This window comes from Citrus sinensis, chromosome 9 (assembly GCF_022201045.2).
Source record: "Citrus sinensis cultivar Valencia sweet orange chromosome 9, DVS_A1.0, whole genome shotgun sequence".
Taxonomy (NCBI): domain Eukaryota; kingdom Viridiplantae; phylum Streptophyta; class Magnoliopsida; order Sapindales; family Rutaceae; genus Citrus; species Citrus sinensis.
The window spans coordinates 5,887,411-5,902,479 of NC_068564.1; the positions used below are offsets into that span (position 1 = coordinate 5,887,411).

At 34.9% G+C, this 15,069-nt stretch overlaps 1 protein-coding gene across 1 annotated transcript; it reads left to right on the forward strand.

The window, feature by feature from the left end:
• Window positions 1-10,458: 10,458 nt before the first annotated feature.
• LOC102625254 (target of rapamycin complex subunit LST8) lies at window positions 10,459-15,038 on the forward strand. The gene is made up of 12 exons (XM_006493833.4): window positions 10,459-10,590; window positions 10,664-10,780; window positions 10,870-10,989; window positions 11,336-11,437; window positions 11,540-11,652; window positions 11,763-11,832; window positions 12,850-12,927; window positions 13,485-13,601; window positions 13,690-13,784; window positions 13,881-13,960; window positions 14,062-14,121; window positions 14,628-15,038. The coding sequence occupies exons 3-12, from the start codon at window positions 10,882-10,884 to the stop codon at window positions 14,753-14,755; spliced, it is 951 nt and encodes a 316-aa protein (XP_006493896.2). The 5' UTR covers window positions 10,459-10,590; window positions 10,664-10,780; window positions 10,870-10,881; the 3' UTR covers window positions 14,756-15,038.
• The last annotated feature ends 31 nt before the right edge of the window (window positions 15,039-15,069 follow it).

Below are 15,069 nucleotides of genomic sequence, written 5' to 3' on the forward strand. Positions count from 1 at the left end.
GTGTCTGCATAAAGGACCTATCTCCGACACTTTTCTTGTTTCAATTCTTTCATGAAGTCGATGTAAGGAGGATCCTCAATACAGGACCGTGGACCTTTGATCAACACATTTTGCTTGTCCACAGATTAGGGGCTGATGAGCAACCCCATAATGTTCCTCTGTTCCACACCACATTCTGGATCCAAGTCTACAACATGCCTCTGGGTTTTCAGTCTGAAAGAATTTTACAAAGTATTGGCAACTACATAGGTTCGTTTTTAGAGTCCGATGAGAATAATCTCAAAGGTGTTTGGCGAAATTACATGCGTCTGAGGGTCTCGCTCGATGTGAGGAAGCCTCTCAAACGTCGAATGCGGCTGAAACGAACAGGAGGAGAGTGGTTTTGGGTGGATTTTAAATACGAACGACTCAATGTGTTTTGCTTCATTTGCGGCATTCTAGGCCACACCGAGCGTAACTGCCCTACGTTGTATGATTCCATGGAAAGCAATGCTGAGAGACCATATGGTACTTGGATGAAAGCTCCCCCTAGGCGTGGCATGATAAACTCCGGTGAGCGGTGGCTGAGATCAGAGCCACCAAGGGTGGAGGAAGACAAGCTTGGTAACTGGTCACAATCTGGAGTTGGTACGATAGTGGGTGAGGATGGGACCACAACATCTGCGAAGTATGGGAGCAAACTTCGTGGGAAAGAGAAACTGAACAGCTATGGGCCTATGGATTTGGAAATAGCTAAGTCTGACATAACTTGTAACCAAATGGGAATTAATGGCAAGGATATGGGTGACTCTGCTAGGGGCATGGTTTCAATAAAATCAATTGAAAATAGCTACGATTCACAATTAATCATCTCTGAGGCGAAGCGCAGGAGATCAAATCATGGATCACTTTTAATAGTGGGTCAAGAAGAAGTGGATAATCCGACCCAATTGGAGAATGTAAATGCCCCAAAAAATGGACCAGCGGTGGGACCTGCGAACCAGGCCCACCGAGAAAAATGAGTTGCCTTAGCTGGAACTGTCGTGGTTTAGGCCACCCACGCACAGTTCAGGTTCTTGTAGAGTTGGCCAAGCATCATAATCCTTCTTTTATTTTTCTAATGGAAACGTTGTGCAATAGGGAGAAGTTAGATCAGCTGAAAATCCAGTTGGGTTACATTGGCTTGTTTGTAGTGGAAATGGTTGGTAGGAGTGGTGGGCTTGCTTTATTTTGGAAGCCCAATTATAAGGTTCAGTTACTTAAGTTTGGGAAAACTTTTATTGATGTGTCTGTTGCGAATACAGAGGGGAAGCAATGGCGGGTTACGGGTTTCTACGGCTTCCCTGAATCTTCCCGTCGCCGTGAATCTTGGAACTTGATGCGTTCGCTTGCCTCTTCTTCCTCTCTACCCTGGGTGTGTCTTGGGGACTTCAATGATCTCCTCCACTCAAGTGAGAAACAGGGGAAGCATGGTCACCCGAATTGGAAGATGCATGGTTTTCGGAAAGCAGTAACGGATTCAGGGCTTTTTGACTTGGGCATGAGTGGGTATCAATTCACTTGGGAGCGTTCGAGGGGTTCTGAAGATTGGGTTGAGGAGAGGCTCGACCGAGCCCTTGCTTCAAATTCCTGGCTTCATCTCTTCCCGAAAGCTAAGGTTAGTAGTTTGGAAGCGTCTTGCTCTGATCATCTTCCAATTTTTCTTGACCCAAATCCGGTGGTGAACTCTCCGAGGATTAAGAAGTTCCGTTTTGAGAATACTTGGCTCCGTGAGGCTGATTGTATTGAGATTGTGAAGGGTAGCTGGAGTTCGTCGGTTGGGATACCCATTCAAAGTCAAATTGAGGCTTGTGGTTCTGCTCTTCTTCGTTGGGGCAACCATTTCTCTCGGGATTTTCGTGCTCGCTTGCTGGATTGCAAGAAGAAAATGGTCTTGTTGCGGGGTAAGCGTGACTCAGCTAGCGTGGATTGTTTTTTTGAAGCTAGGAAACGCTACAACGAATTACTCCACAGCCATGAAACCTTTTGGAAACAGAGGGCAAAATCCACTAGGCTTAGAGAAGGGGATTCGAACTCGAGATACTTTCATGCCATGGCTTCAGCTCGGAAGAAGCAAAATGCAATTGGAAAGCTTCGAAATAGCCAGGGACAGTGGTGCACGAATCCGGAAGGCATCAATGAGATAATCGCAAATCACTTCACTCAGATTTTCTCTGCTGAAGGTGGCTTATGTGATGAGGCCCTCAAGTGGGTGGAGCCTTCGATTTCAGCTGAGCAAAACCTCACTCTCCTGGAGAACTTCAGTACAGCTGATGTTCGAGAAGCCATTTTCAGCATGCATCCAGATAAGTCTCCTGGTCCCGATGGTATGAACCCCGCCTTTTTTAAAAAATTTTGGCATATTGTTGGTGATGATGTATCTGCTACGTGCTTGAAATTTATTCAACATTGTGAATTTCCTGTTGGCTTGAATGAGACCCTCCTGATCTTGATTCCCAAAACCCCCAACCCGAATCATATTACTGAGTTTCGGCCTATAGCTTTATGTAATGTTATCTACAAAATTGTTGCTAAAATGTTAGCTAATCGGCTTAAGTTGGTCTTGGGGTCTATTATTTCGGAGTCTTAAAGTGCTTTCATTCCGGGTAGATCTATCACTGATAATGTTATGATTTCGGCTGAGGTTATGCATTACTTAAAAAGGAAAAGACAGGGTAGGGAAGGGGTTGCAGCTCTTAAAATTGACATGTCAAAAGCTTATGATAGAATTGAGTGGAATTTTTTGTCTTCTATTATGCTCAAGATAGGTTTCAGTTCTGATTTTGTAAAACTGATTATGTTATGTGTGTCCACCGTCACTTATAAAATCCCTCGCGATGGGCTGGAAATAGGCCCCATTGCCCCTAATCGTGGTCTTCGGCAAGGGGATCCGTTATCGCCTTATCTCTTTATCATTTGTGCTCAATGTCTTAGTTCTCTTATCAATCACTACGAGCGAGCAGGCCTGCTTCATGGGATCAGAATTGCTCGAGGGGCTCCTTGCTTAACTCACCTTTTTTTTGCTGATGATTGTTTCCTCTTTTTCAAAGCTAGTGACAAAGAAGCCAGTGTAATGAAGGCTGCCTTAACTTTGTATGGGGCTGCTTCGGGTCAGCGAGTAAATTTCGACAAATCCTCTATCTCTTTTAGTGCTAATACTAACAAAGAGGTTAAGCATTCAATCTGCAGTCTCTTGGGGGTTCGGGGCACAGTTAACCATGGCAACTATCTAGGGCTTCCCTCCTTTATTGGTCGAAGTAAGTCAGCTGTTTTTCGTTACATCCGAGAGAGAGTTTGGAAGCGGCTGCAGGGGTGGAACCAAAAGCTGCTGTCTCGAGCAGGCAAATAAATTCTTCTTAAAACCGTGGCGCAAGCGCTACCCATCTATGCGATGAACACTTATCTTTTGCTCATGGAGCTTTGTAGAGAGATAGAGCGGATGATGAATTCCTTTTGGTGGGGTAGAAAAGGGCCTGGCAGTGGGGGTATTATATGGATGAAATGGGATAGGATGTGTAAACCAAAGACTCATGGGGGCATAGGTTTTAAAAGATTGCATATGTTCAACGTTGCAATGCTCGGTAAACAAGGTTGGCGTCTCCTAACCAACCCCAATATTCTGGTAGCTCGCCTTTTCAAGGCTCGATACTACCCTAACACTTCGTTTGCGGAGGCTCGGCTGGGAAGCAATCCTAGCTATGTGTGGCACTCTATTTTGACTGCTCATCCGGCCATTATTCGAGGTAGCCGTATCCAAATTGGAGGGGGTCGGCAAACTGTTATTGGCAGTGCCCCTTGGTTACCAGACAAGGACAACGGCTTCATCTCATCGACCATTCCAGCAAACATCACAGCTGTAACAGTTGACAGTCTCATGGTGCCTAACCAGCGAAAATAGGACTATGATGTGGTGAAAGACATCTTCAACAGCAGGGATCGTGACCTTATTTTCTGCATCCCTCTCGGCTCAAGGCGAGACCATGATACTTGGTTTTGGTTGCCTGACTCCAAAGGCCTGTACACGGTTAGAAGCTGCTATAGAATGCTAGACTCATTGCTCCCTCCCTCCAGCAGCAGCGCTTCGCGCAAATTATGGCAGCTCCCTGTCCTTGCTAAAGTAAAAAACTTCCTCTGGAGAGCTATGGAAAATGTCATCCCAACTTCAGACAACTTGTTGCAGCGTCGAGTTGAGGTACAAACTCTATGCCTCATTTGCCACTCTTCTTCAGAATCTATTCTTCATAACCTGGTGACTTGCCATTTTGCTAAATCCTGCTGGATTTCTTCTGTTATTGGTTTCAATGGGACTTGCTTGACTTTTGTTCAATGGATGGAGGATTTGTTTGGCCGTTGTACTCTAAATGATTGTAGTTTGGCTGCTATGATTTGTTGAGGTTTATGGTTGAATCGAAACAACAAGGTTTGGAAAGGTGTCAATGGGAGGGTCCAGTCGGTGCTGAATGTGGCTGGTCAGAGCTTATTTTTTTGGCAGCAAGCTCGAAGGAGTGACTCTTTTCCCCCTCCAATGCCTGTTTCTTCAGCTCATGGTTCTGTTTGTTGGGAAAAGCCTGGCGCTGGATGGTACAAATGCAATGTTGATGCTGCTCTAGTTAGGCCAAGAGGGTTGATTAGCTTTGGGGCTGTAATTCGGTCAGCTGGGGGTGAGTTTATTGCGGCAAAATGTAACATCTTGCCGGGTAGTTTTGATCCTCGGGAAGCTGAAGCTCTTGGTGTTAAAGAAGCTCTCAGCTGGCTAAAGAACTTCTCTTTTAAGTCTGTTGTGTTAGAAATGGATAGTTTACTAGTCTTTAATGCTTTACATGATAAGCTTGACTATCCAAATGGTTTTAGCTCTGTTATTGCCGATTGTAGAGCCTTGGCTCAATCCTTAGGAGAAGTGGCGTTCTCTTTTGTTCGTAGATCTGCAAACTCCGCTGCCCACACTGTTGCTCGAGTGGGGAGTTCTTTGTCAGGTGCGGGAGAGTGGAGTTTTGTTCCTCCTCCCTGGTTATGTAATTCCTTGGCTGCTTAATGAAATTCCTCTTTTAAAAAAAAAAAAACTCTGATTGAGAGAGGGGTCATTGTTCCTTAAATTCCAATATTATCCCTTGATCTAATTTATCATTTGAAACTTGTGATTATTTTGTAATGGTGGAGATATTTCTACTCCAATTTTTCTGTAAATCTACAACACTTCTTAAAATATTTACAACAAGTTCATATTATTTTTAATAGAATAAAAAAATATATAATTAATTAGTTAAATCCTATTATTTTTTCTTACTTAGGTTTCTTTGACTATTAAAGTTAATTAAACATAAATTTTATTTCACTATCTTAACATAGATTAATTTACCAAATTAATTCTAAAAGTAAAATAATAAAAATTACATTTATTTTTATTTTATTATTAGGATTAATTTGTTATTTTATTTTTTTATAGATAAATTAATTAATATCCCAAAAATATTGTTACAAGAGATTTATTGTAAAGCAAATGAAAAGTAAGGGCATTCTAATTTTTTTTATTAATTTAAAAAATGTCCTTAACGGAATCTATATAAGAATTCTATAATAATTAGTTATGCCACCTCTTCAATTATCGTCAAATTCTTGTTAGAGTTTATCCTTCTTTCAACTTCAAACTCTTTTGTTTTCACGCCTCTTTATCAAAGTTTAAGCTTTTAAAAATGAAATAGAAGAGCAATTACAAAATTTCAATAACTTCGTTTGTATAGAATAAACAGTTTTGAGAAGAAAGATTTATTGCATTCCTTATCAGGTGTATTTTTAATTTCTTATTAATAAATTCTCTTGTACAATAGAAAAGCATTTAATTAGAAAAAAAATCCAGCACACTCCAAAAAAAAATATTACTAACTTTATCATTGTAAAATATATTTAATTATAAGGGTCTCTTGAGTAATTTTTTAAAATATAGACACTAATAAAAAATTTACCCTTTTTCTCTCATATGACGCCAAATTAAATTGGAAGTGGCTAACATATCCGTAAAAGATTCACCATTCACTCTTGTCTCTCAAGTTGAATTGATGAATTATCCTTTTGGGCTTACCACTTAAGAGATAAAAATGATTGGCAGCAATCAAAATCACCACTAAATATTGAATGATCGATAGCTAATTACTAATAATGACTAATTGTCGTTTTGCTAGTTAGGAAAGCTAAAGAGGATATCAAAAAGAAGAATTTGACACATAAAAACCTAGTCGATTAAAGTATGCAAATTAAATAATGCATAAACGGACAATCTCCACTCTAGTCCATCGGATTTGGACAAATTAATCTGATAATCTCTATAGAGAAATTAAAAAAGGAATAGATTTAATGGACATATTTTTAAATATACTTTTAGACATGAATTTTTATCTATTAGATTAGGGTTCATTCAAGCATTAATATTAAAATCGATGCGTAATTTTAAAAAAATATGTGAACTAATTTTATAATTAACTCAAATCTTAAGGATTAAGGGAGTAATTACACCTCAATATATATATATATATATATATTAACAAGCTGTGATTGCTGCAATAGTTTATAGAACATCTAATTGAGAGAAAGGTAACAAACTTTGTTTTTCCCCTGTGTGTCATAATAAGTAATAATATAAAAAGGTTATAAGACCTTCTAAGTGAGAAAGAAATAACATCAGGAACAAAGTCAAAAACTATTGAAAAGACTTGGGCCCAAAGTTGCCGACAAAATTGTAACTGAGCTTCTTACTCATTGACAATATGGTAAAAAATAATTCACAATTTATAAAATTGATTACCATGCAAGACATGAAAGAGACAATTCAAGCAATGTCATTGACATGCCTTGGGAATTCTTAGCAATGCAGAGACTTAAAACTACATACCGTATATGGAAATTGGAAGTAATACATATAGGGTATGTTTGGTTATAGTATTAAGGGGGTATTAAAATACTGTTCACATTAATTTAATACCAATATCATGTTTGGCAAAATTTTATAAGGGATTAAGGGGTATGCTAATGCTGCAAACTGCCGCATTAGCTAAACCCGACTGGGAGTCGGGAAAAGCTAATGTGGCAATTTGCCGCATTAGCTTTTGTGCTTTTGAATTTGCTGCTTCTTTTTTTTTTTTTTACTTTTGCTTTTGCTTTTTTTTAATAATAATAAATAATATAACTTTTTAATATAATATAATATAATATTTTTTTCTTTTATTTTTATATCAGAATTATTAATATAAATTAATAATTTATTATTCATATTTTAATTTTTATTATATTAAAAATATTACTAAATAATGTATTATTTAATTATATAATAATTAATATATCAAATTGATTAATAAGTACTTAAATAATATATAAAAATAAGAATATAACTTGATATTACATTATTTAATTATATTATTGTAATTAATATATAAAAATTTAATATAACTAATAAAAATATTTATATATGAATAAATTTAAATAATATTAATTTAAAATAAATGTTATGCTGTCGATTATAAGGCTATAAGCTTCAATCTTTATGGAAAATTTATTTTTTAAATATTTATACTAAAAGATAATGTTAAATTTATAAAATTTAAGACTTCTATATTTTGTATTTTTCTAGGTACTAATAAATATTATTTTCTAAATATATAATTTAAGTTAATCACAAAAAAATTAATACAGTACAGTATGACACCAAACATTGTATAACATTATTAGAATACAATGTTAATATAATACAACATAATACAATACACCAGCATTAAAATAATACAATACAGTGTGCCAAACACACCCATAATGTATTGTTTTGATTAGACATACAAAAAGTTATAGAATAATTTTTCAAAATTGGGACTATAATTTGGTAAACCTTTGTACTTGAGACAGATTATCACTTGAAAGCTAAGTATGAAATTGAATCAATGAAGTTCATGCATTGCATGTTTAAAAATTTGGGAAAATGCTATGAATATGCGTCAAAGTATTGGATGGGATGGCAAGGCAATTTGACGTATGTGAATGTGATATATAACAAAGCAAATTATTGAACAAAAAGTTTAGACTAAAAAACACAAAGCATGTTTTAAAAGTCCCAATTAATACATCATGTAAATCATTTCTTAAGAAATCTAGAAACCACAGATAAAAAATTGACTCTAGGTAATTATTTGAATTCATTAATATACAAATCCTAATTGAGATAAGAGTATAGGAATTTTAATAATAATGTCGATGCAGCTAATTATCCCTGTTTAATTAGTAAATTGACTTGGATTATTTTTTTAATGACATGATATTTATAGTTTTAGTTTGTTTTCATTTTTTTAATGTTATTCCATAGTTTATATGCTTTAATATATATATATATATTTTACTACATTGGGCGGCTCAAAGGGTAAGGACTGCCTGGGCCACCGACTGAGTTGAGGCCCAAGACACAAGCATTTAAATGAAAAATAGTTTCTTTCGAATCTATCTGAATTTGTACTTAATTTATAACCGGAAACATAATTTGGTAGGGAAATCATCACTTTATTCCATGATTTGGGTCATCCTACGTCTTGTAGAAGGTTTTGATAGATTTTTTTTTTAACTTTGTAAACACCAATATTTTATGATTTAATCCAAAAAAAGGCATAAAATTTAATAATTATCAGAGAAACATTTCTTTTATACTTTTTCTCCATGTGTATGTTTTCTATATGGCTTTCTAAAGCTAAAAACTAGGAACTTGTTTATTTCAAGACCAAGGTAGGCCTGAAAATTTCCTCGTTTAACATCATTAGATATTAGCAGAGAAGTAGTAAATAATAGCCTTTTTGCCCTTTTTGAGTAAGAGGACTCTTTAAATTTTAGAATGAAAGTGCATCCTATAAAGTAGTAGGCATACGTATGTTTAACTTTACTTACGATTGAGTTACTTTCATAAAGTCCTTTTTATCCCTATTGGTGCCGAATGTAGCTTATTTTTGTAATTTTGGATAATTTAGTCTCCATATGATTAATGAAGTTGCATTTCATCTCAAATTATTATTATTATTATTATTATTATTATTCCCCATCCCTTATATTCTCTCTATATTATTTCTAGGATTACTACAATTGCAATTGATTTTCAAATAAATATATCGATAGTTAAATTAGTTTTGCAAGGAGGAAAAGAAAAAAAAAAATAACGGAAAGCTCCATATGCAGACTCGACATTACTGGGGCAGCCCAAACTAAAATCTTGTTTGGTATTGAGGTGCTGTGACTTTTAAGCTGCAGGCACTATAAAAAAAGTTATAATTATAAAATAAAAATTAATAATGTGTAATAAACATAAATTTTAAATAATAATTTTGACAAAAATAGTAAACATATTATAGGTTTTTCATCATAAAAATAGTTCGTCAAATCAACTTAACTTCCAAGTTACAACAGTTAGTTTGGTTTACCAAACATTTTAATACTATAGTTTTTAAACTACAACTACTCAATTTCAATATCAAATGAGGCCTACAAAAGAGTTTATGTGTTCATTTATGATATGTTTAGGGTCTGTACTTGTATTTTAAGATTAAAACTACGAATTTTTGGGTAGAACTTCATCTACTATACTAAAATAGATGGGAATATTTTTATTCCATAATATGTGTAAATCCACTTCATTTCAAGAAATTATTAACAAAAAAATCACATTATTTTTATAAAATTTAAAATGTAGAAAGAAATTTAAATAACTAATCAATTAGATTCTTATCTTTGTATAGTTTCTTGACTACTGTTGATCACTAAACTCATAATTTTAATCAAACTATTTCACCCATATAACATAAAATGACCAATTTGTCTAAAATATGTGCATTGTCCCATAAGTTTAAACTTTAAACAATTAATGGAAATTTAATTAGTTAATTATTTAATTTTCTTCTTTGTATTAAATAGCTATTGTTACTACCTTTCGGAATGGCGTGTGTTTATGTAATTTGATGAGTAGAAATATGATCTTCCTATTAAAATACGATAATGTAATTGAAACCCTTATTTTTTATATTCAGCACAAAAAGGTACTTATTTATTTATTTATATCAAATAGGTTCTATGATGTTTGACCCAATGATTGAAGTGCTCTCCAAAATTTAAATACGGTTTATCTAATATTATTGTACTGTTACTTTTAAATCATGAAGAAAAAAAAAGTTATAATTGTAAAAATTATTTTTAAATAGTTGATTAATTGAAAAAAGTATTATTATTTTTTATATCAAACAAATGTTTCTTAAAAGTCGTAGCTGCAAATGTTTTATCAAATAATCGTAGTACAAGATCACAAGGGTATTTCAGTAATTTAAAACGATGCAGGGACCTATTTGCTGTAAATGATTAAGCTTTCTTTATTTGAGAAAATGTTAAATTACAGGGACTGTAATGTTATTAATTAATATTTTTTTCGGAAATTAGAGTGGAATCATGCGTGCAGTCCATACAAAAAAAAAAAAAAAATGACACTTCCTTCCTGGAATTCTCATAAACCCTTCAAAAGAATCAAAACCCTTAATTCGAGAATCTCCACTGATCACATAATTACTGGTAATCAAATCTTACTAATGCTCTCTTATTGTATTTCATTTTATTCTTTCTTAAAAATTTAATTTTTACGCAGGATTTAGAGGTTCACTTCGCTTAGTTCATTATATGTGATCGCCCCCCGCGGGCGCCCCCCCACCCCAAAAAAAAGCATTGATCCTCATTTCTATATACGAATTGAATCCGGCATTTGGTAACTTGATTTCCTTTTCTGGGTTTTTTTTTCAATGTTATTGTTGTTAAAGTATTATCTGCTGATCAAGTTGTTAAACTGTTGACCAGGAGTAGAATAAGATGGCACAGCCATCAGTGATACTCGCGACAGCTAGTTATGATAAGACAATCAAATTTTGGGAGGCCAAAAGCGGTCGCTGCTACCGTACCATTCAATACCCTGATTCGGTTCGTCCTTCACTTAGTATGATTTTCTTCTGGTCTTTGTAGCCTATTTCTCATGATTTTATGTCGTTTTGGTTCGTTAATCTTTTGTTTAAATTTGCGAGTTATTATGCATACCGGTCACTAACTTATTGAGAAATGTATTGACCTTTATTAGTTTACATTGTCCATGCAATGTTTAGAAATACAATATATAGATACATTTTGTTTACGTTGTCAACCTCCATTGTGTTAGTCCTGTCTGCGTAGATGTGTTAAACTTTGCAGCTCTTGTAAGAAGTGATTTTATGTTGTTTTATTATTGGTGAGTTAATGTGGGATGATTCAATGTTTAATATAATGTGTGCAGCAAGTTAATCGGCTAGAGATAACTCCAAATAAACACTACCTGGCTGCTGCTGGTAATCCACATATTCGCTTGTTTGATGTTACCTCAAGCAGCCCGCAGCCTGTGCGTATCTTCTTAGTCTTTTGATGTAATTTTGTTTTCAAAATTGAAATGCCTTTTTTTTTTTCATTGTTTGATGCGAACCTTTTTTTAATCAAATGGCAGGTGATGAGCTATGATCAGCATACTAATAATGTTATGGCAGTGGGGTTTCAGTGTGATGGAAACTGGATGTATTCAGGTTCCGAGGATGGAACGGTAAAGATTTGGGATTTAAGGTAAACTTTTTAACCTTATCCAGGAAGTCATGATGTATCTCTTGTTGCCTTAATCATTACATTCCAGTTTTGGAAATTCTTTAGGCATTCTTATTTGAAGTGAAATACAGGGCCCCAGTTTGTCAAATGGAATACGAAAGTCGTGCTGCTGTTAACACTGTTGTATTGCACCCAAATCAGGTAAAGTATTATATTACCTTTCGGCCATGGGCATCTTCCATTGAATGTGTTGATTTCTATTAGCTGCTTGGAGGTTGTGGGGAAGTATAATTTTTTTGGGAAATGTAGATTCCTGACTAAGGAATAGAATTGGCTGATTTTAGTTTATACTTTCTTTAATCCTTTTCTGTTTCATCAGGCTTGCCTGCAATCTAACAGGACTTAGACTTTAGAATATTCTCATTTGCAATTGGATTAATAGTTGGATTCATTAATTGACCTTGATAGTTATTGTGCTGAATTGCTTTCTCACAATTTAAGTAATGTTGTGGGAAATTAGAAATATTAGCTTCTATTAAATCCTTGACATCTTTGTTCTATATTATTGAGGAGATGTGTGCATTAAATGTTTGTTGAAGAAGCTATTTTATATATATAGCTGCTTTCACAGATTGTTCATGTGTAATTAGCTGGTACATCCTTGCAGAGTCCTGGTTAGCCCCTTCATATCTGATGGGGATTGTCATTAAAAGAAATTTCACTTAGTAATGCTGTTCACTGCCATAGTTTGATGGTTTAACAGGAATTTTAGTTTGATGATTTAACAGTAATTTGATTTGTTAGCTTGAAAAAATTGACTAACAAGTACATTTTTGGTCTCTCTGATTGTTAAGTGATTCTCATTGAGATTTTTAAATTTTCTTTTATGGTTTAGTTATTCTTTTCTTCTTCGAATATATTACTTAATAGGTTTCTTTACCACAGAGAGAGTGTTGAGACAGGGGCTAGAGATATATAGAATAGCAAGTTCTTAATCTCGAAGCATCGCTGATCCCTGTCTCTGTCTCTTTAAAAAATTCTGTGCATTGAGATGTACAAAATTTCCTTTAATTTTTTCCATCCCAATCAAAGCTTGAAATATTTTTTTCATGTTGTGAAATAAGTCTCATTGACATATATTTCTTTCCTTTTCTTCTGTTTTTCACACTGCTCTTGGTTGTTTAATCTTGTCATAATTGTGTTTCTGTTGTTTTGCAGACTGAACTGATATCTGGCGACCAAAATGGGAATATTCGTGTGTGGGATTTGACAGCAAATTCTTGCAGTTGTGAACTGGTATTCTTTTCTCACTTCTATTAGTTTTAGAATTATTAAGATCTTAAGTAAAACCTTTTTAGCATTTAGGAATTATTTTACAAAAGGTAGATCATTATCTCTAGAAGGCTAGTTCTTAAGGATTTTCTGAGAATATCTGTAGGGGCTTCAATATGGATTGAGAACATTTCTTTTTTATCATCAGGATATGACATAGCGAAAACAATGATTGAATATTCAGCTTATCCTATTATCGAACTTGGGGGCTTGCCTGATGCATTCATATTTGGTACTGTTGTTATGTATCTCGATTTACAGCAATATTTACTCCCATTGAGGAGAACCTTTTTGCCCAAATCCAAATAAAGAGGCTTCTTGGCTCTCACTCTTATCCAGAAAATGTCTTTAAAATTTCTAGCTTTTCATTTTCACTATATGTCCACTCTATATCCCTACTGTTGTAGCCTTGTAGGAATACTGTGATGTTGTACAATATTGTACTCTATCTCACTCTGGGAAATTATTTATTTTTTTTTTTTGGGGCAAAGTTCTTACTGTAATTTATGCTGTTAACTTAGGTGCCAGAGGTAGATACAGCTGTTAGGTCTTTAACAGTTATGTGGGACGGAAGCCTGGTAGTTGCTGCTAATAACCATGGAACATGTTATGTTTGGCGCTTGATGCGTGGGACTCAGGTAGCTTTTTTCATATGTTTACTATGTGATGTTACCCTGTTAATCAGATGCGACTCCTGGACATCACACATTTTTTTGTCCCTGGCAGACTATGACCAACTTTGAGCCACTTCATAAACTACAAGCACATAATGGATACATCCTGAAATGTCTCCTTTCTCCGGAGTTTTGTGAACCCCACAGGTTATTTCCTTGTTCTGCATATATTCCTTTTTATCCTCCGTAGTAATCTGCTATGACAAGGTGTAATGTAATTAGTTTCTTTGTTGTATCTTCTAGATATCTGGCCACTGCATCTTCTGACCACACTGTCAAGATTTGGAATGTTGATGGTTTCACATTAGAAAAAACCTTGATAGGTATTTTCATTGTCATTGCTTTCCACTCAGATTACCTGTTGAGTTCCTGCTGACACAATCATAGAATTGATTTTTTGATTTTTGTTTCTCATGTTTTCCAGGACATCAACGATGGGTATGGGACTGTGTTTTCTCTGTAGATGGTGCCTATCTCATAACAGGTACTTGGCTTCTGAAATATAATCTAAATGGAAAATTTTTTAACTTTGAGTACAGACTTACTCATTTAAAGAAGGTTGCATCAGAATTAATACCAAGTAACTTGCCTATCTCATAACAGGTACTTGGCTATTGAAATATAATCTAAATGGAAAATTTTTTAACTTGAGTACAGACTTATACAGTTAAAGGAGGTTGCATCAGAATTAGTACCAAGTAACTAAGGGTCTAGCCACAACCGAGCCAACAATTCTTTTCTAAAACTATTTGGGTTAGCACTCAAGTCTTACACTGTCCTCCGATATTACCTGTATAATACTTGAGGCATCATTACCTAGTGTTTTAAGTTTTCATTAAATCAAATGATTATCTGGTTTCACCCCTGTAAACCTGAGCTGAAAAAATAAAAATAGAGCACTGGGGTTGGATTTGGAGATTAATGATCCACCTTCAACCTGTTTTATGTTATATGTAGTTTTAATGAAATTCTCACTTCCATACCATGCAGCCTCTTCTGATGCGACAGCAAGACTATGGTCTATGTCAACCGGTGAAGACATCAGAGTGTATCAAGGACACCACAAAGCAACCATTTGTTGCGCTCTCCATGACGGAGCTGAACCCTCTGCCTCTTGAACCTAGAATCTGACATCAGCTTGGATCAAGGGCACCACCATGCAAACATTTATCATCCTCTCCCTGATGCAGCTGAATCTGTACGACTTGAACCTAGATTCTGTTTTGGCTCTCTGGTGATTGTGAGTGCATAATAACAATTTGTGCTGAATATTTTATCCATAACTTAAAGATCTGGACCGATATTGTTTTTAGAATCTAGACTTCAAAATATTCACCTTTTCCACTGTAAATGTCATTTGTAGTTACAAATTTTAATGCAGATGCTAACAGGTTTCCGTTACTGATGGTGTTTTATATTCTTTGGTGGACTG

Coding starts and splice junctions, on each gene's coding strand:
- LOC102625254 (XM_006493833.4), top strand. CDS start 10,882: ATGGCACAGCCATCAGTGATACTCGCGACAGCTAGTTATGATAAGACA. Junction 10,990..11,335: donor CCATTCAATACCCTGATTCG/GTTCGTCCTTCA, acceptor TAATGTGTGCAG/CAAGTTAATCGGCTAGAGAT. Junction 11,833..12,849: donor TTGTATTGCACCCAAATCAG/GTAAAGTATTAT, acceptor GTTGTTTTGCAG/ACTGAACTGATATCTGGCGA.